This window comes from Penaeus monodon, chromosome 23 (assembly GCF_015228065.2).
Source record: "Penaeus monodon isolate SGIC_2016 chromosome 23, NSTDA_Pmon_1, whole genome shotgun sequence".
In the NCBI taxonomy this organism is placed as follows: Eukaryota; Metazoa; Arthropoda; class Malacostraca; order Decapoda; family Penaeidae; genus Penaeus; species Penaeus monodon.
Window position 1 is genome coordinate 21000873 of NC_051408.1, and position 4238 is coordinate 21005110.

At 41.6% G+C, this 4238-nt stretch overlaps 1 protein-coding gene across 1 annotated transcript in view; it reads left to right on the forward strand.

Annotated features, from left to right (window-relative positions):
* Positions 1 to 3335, forward strand: part of LOC119588176 (Down syndrome cell adhesion molecule-like protein Dscam2) — a 20591-nt gene extending 17256 nt beyond the window's left edge. The window contains exons 9-10 of the mRNA XM_037936879.1: positions 60 to 354; positions 1308 to 3335. Coding sequence (XP_037792807.1) covers positions 60 to 354; positions 1308 to 1735 — 723 coding nt within the window. The 3' untranslated portion in view covers positions 1736 to 3335. The remainder of the gene's footprint in view (positions 1 to 59; positions 355 to 1307) is intronic.
* Positions 3336 to 4238: the final 903 nt, after the last annotated feature.

Here is a 4238-nt window from a genome sequence, read left to right on the forward strand (position 1 = left end):
TAGCCCTAAGTAAACGTTCCTGTCCCTCCGCCAACCCTTCCCGACGTGCCCCTCATCAGCCTAGTCGACCCACGCCCAAAAAGAGCCACGGGCGTTGCGGCAGTCGCGGGCGCCGTGCGGGCGGTCCCCGGAGTGAAAGTGAAGAGTATGACTCCCTGCAGTCAGATACGGACACCGAGCACGCCACGTCCTCGCGCACGGAGTCCTCCATCCACCTGGACTCCGCCACCCTCGAGAGCCACCACACGGCGCTCCACCTGCCCCTTGACCCCCACCTAGCCACGCTCGAGCCGCGCCCAGACGCCCACGCCGCCCACGCCGCACGCAGGCCGGCCGCCAGGACCGTCCACCACAGTGAGTGCTCCTCTCCCGTCGTGCCCTTTGCACCTTGACTTCATCTTGGCCTCCGTATGGGCACTGCAGGCTCAGCAGCAATGCAACATGACATCAATTTTCACTGATAAAATCCATACCTGATCCAGCAGTCACAAAAGAAATCACAGCCATTCATTTGCGACGAAAGCCGAAGCAAGCATACTTGATGCATCCTAGCGTTCCTTGTAAATTTAAGCCAATCCCTGTAAGAACTATGATTGTGTGATTTCTTTAGTGGACACATTTCTTTGGATATTTTCTCAGTCGTAGAGCCTGCATGTGTTGCTTTAGCATGCCACTCTGACACAATCCTATTTTTTTTATATAAAACCTTACTCATTATCGCACTAAGGAAGGAATTTCAAGCCGAAGATTAGAAAAAAAGTCTAGGAAGCCTAAATTTATTCGTCAACACAGGACTGGAAGCACATAACATACGCAATTAGGATAAAAACAGAACAATGAGTTAGATTTCATTTTCCAATAAGTGTAATGAAGATGCAGTCTTGTACCTGATATAATGTTCGCAGATTAACATTCAGAACCCGGACATGGGTCGGCAACCTGCGGCCTCCAGGCATATCTTGTTTCATCCAGCCTGTCGATAAGATTGAGAGGCAAACTTTAAATGGAACAAGGTTGCCGACCCCTGCCCTATTATAATCTGTCCAACTATCTGATCTGCTATTTTCGTCAATTCGTAAGAAGCGTAATTGTACTCCTCATTTATAATATACTTCACAATTTCCGTATCTCTTCAGTTATTGCTGCGGGAAATCACTGTACGCGTGTAATTAGACTTAGTGCACTCCATTCATAAGACAGTAAACTGTAAATGTTTTAAAATTGTTCAGGCATCTCAGAATTGCATTTACAGACACTGTATTCATTCTCCTCTTGTTAAGAATCAACCGTAACCGTCATCTTTCCAGACCTGATCTACCACGCCCCCGAGTCCAGCACGTCAACGGAGCCCTCGCCCATCCTGGAGCGGAAGTCGTTCCCCCGCAAGAGCGACGGGAACAAGCTGGGTCGCGGCGGGGCCTTCCAGGGGCGCGGCCTCAGCAAGATGGTGGCCAGCATTAGAGGCGGCACCCAGGAGACCTCGCTTTCCTTCCCGAAGGCTGGCCACGCCTCCGACTCTAAGAGCTCGGACGACGGCAAGTACGGCTTCGCACGGCAGATAACTCCGCCCGTGGGATTCTCCAGCAGCCACAACGAGCTTTCGGAGGCGGAGTGCGACCTGGAGATGAGGCGGAGGAACAAGGAGGCCGAGGCCGCTTCGTACGTGGGGCACTCAAGGTCGCAGTTCAGGTCTTACGTGTCCGGCAAAGAGAAGGACTACAGCATCAAGGTGTGATAGGTATGGCAAGGACAACATGCACTTCATATATCTCATAAAAATAGTTCTATGAACATATGAACTGACCAGAAATACGTGTTTTAGAATCAACGTCTCCAGTGTGTTTATCTTAACATTGTGTAAATGTGTAAATCTGTTTAGACATGAGATTAAACTCTATGTTTCTCTGTAAATGGCTGAAATGATTGCTAAAGTCAGTAATCTGTCTGGTGGAGATATCAGAGTGTTATTAGAGATGCTTTGTCAATATTATTTATCTTCACTGAATCTACAACGAGAATATGGTTTATTATCTTTCTGATAAATAATGAGAAATTTATCTGTTGATTAAACGGTTATGAATAATGTTTAAGCGTCTTTTTTATGAAGTGACAATAGTCTTAAAAGTCTTTTCTAAACAAATTAGGGGAAGAATATATCTATTTCGCTTACAAATAATTCAAACCACAGGAGACCGTTCATACATTATGGATACATCACCGTTTATATTTATTTTCATGGCAGTACTGTAATAAACACGATCAAACAGGATTCTTGTTTAGAGCAGACTTGTCATGCAGCAATTTTCTGGACGAGGTAATCAATTTCCATATTACTTTTACGGTGAGGTGTGCCATTATTTGTTTCTTTGTCTAATCAAACCGGACGCCATATTTTATAAGCCCAGTATGTGTGAATAAATAAAATCTAAGGTTTTCTTTCCGTATGAGGGTGAGGCTTCACAATGGGAGGGAGGAATCTTCAGCGACGTGCTCAAATATCTCCGCCAAACTCACCGTCTACCATTTCTAACAAGAAAGTCGGCTATGTTTGTACTGGTGTCTGAATGTGCCCTCATAGACGTGGTGCCAACATTTATCATGATGGTGTCTTTAGATACTAAAATCGTTGTTGAATGGAACCTTTATATGACTGCTTTTTCTGTTATTTGTAAATGTGACTGAATTAGATGGAATATTAAACTTTTATTTGACTGAAATTATTCAGAAAGTGTACATAATCTTTCCACATGTTCACTTGTAATGTAAATGAACACTTTACATTGCAGGGTTTTTGGGACGAGACTGTGTGTTATGCGCAGTAGTCTCGTCCCAAGATAGTAGCAACGTTATCTTGATAGGTAGTTTGAAGGGCTGCTTGTTTTCTAGGGACTAAAACTAAAACCGTTCTCAAATGTTTGTGGTTAAACTTCGCAGAAATATTTGCTGTGTTCCCGATTACATCATCCAACCCTTACTCGTAAGAGCTCATGGTCCCGCAGCCAGTTCGATGTTTCTGTGATACTGCAAGATCCCTTTTACAAACTATACTATTTTGCAATATAGTAAATATACAAGGAGAACTCCTAACGCGATTGTTCAGTGATATGAACTACCAGCTCCACGAAATGTAAACACTATATTTCTCCAGTTCTTCGATACAGTTCTCTTTTATTCCAAAACTATACGTTGCCACTACAGTCCAATACATCAACATTACTCCCAACTTCCAATAGCATGTAATCTTCATTTGCCACTGCATGGAGCTTGTGATCATGTGCAAAGTTTATCAGTGTAAATCTGACATTTTGTAATATAATATACAAATATAATAATTCGATTAAAAGATATTTACTTTATTAACCAAAACTTTAACAGAAAAGTTTTATGGAAAGATATATTAGCAAACGTTTTATAATTGCAATGTAACACTATAAAATGGTTTTTTTTATAAAAGATTTAATTTGTTACAGACAGTAACCCTGTACCAAATGGAAGCTGCTCCTTTACATGGTTCTCTACAGGCAAATTTTACCGATTTTTAAGGTATGATATTGTGGTGTAGTGAGTTTCTGTAGTGATACCGAGTGTGTCCCAAGTTTCTCATCTAATATTCAGTCTCTCCTTTCTCATCCCTCTTACTCTAGCTCTATTTACTGCCCTTCTATCGCCTCTTGCCTTCTTTACCTCTCATTCTATGTATTCAACTCTTTCTCCTCCCTGTTTCTACAGTATGCGACTAAGCTCGCTAGTGAAGTATTAAGAAAAAATATAATTGTCATTTACAGGAAAGATTTAGTGTTTCCTATATTTTCTGTTCTTGGTTTACTCTTATTTCCCCTTCATCCATTTCCGTTTCCTTCCCCTTTTTGTCTCTCTTCTTCTGGCTTCCTTCTTTCCCTTTTTGTTTTCACCCCTAATTCCATATTCTTATCATATTCTAATATCCGAATCTCTTGCATTTTTAATGTGTGAGCTCTTCGTTTCAATCGATTTTCTGTTGCTGTTCTGTCTCATACATACTTAATTATTACATTACCTTTCCCTATGCCAAAGCAAAATGAGATGTCAACAGTGGAGGTAACATTGCTCTTCTTATCAAAGTCATCTACGTCACTAACTGAGTCGCTGCAGCAGTGGCATCTTAAAATTACTTACTGAATTAGTTGATTAACTCAAAGATTGGTAGTACAGGGATATTAGCTGAAAAAAATATGATAATTATTATTATTATAAAATCA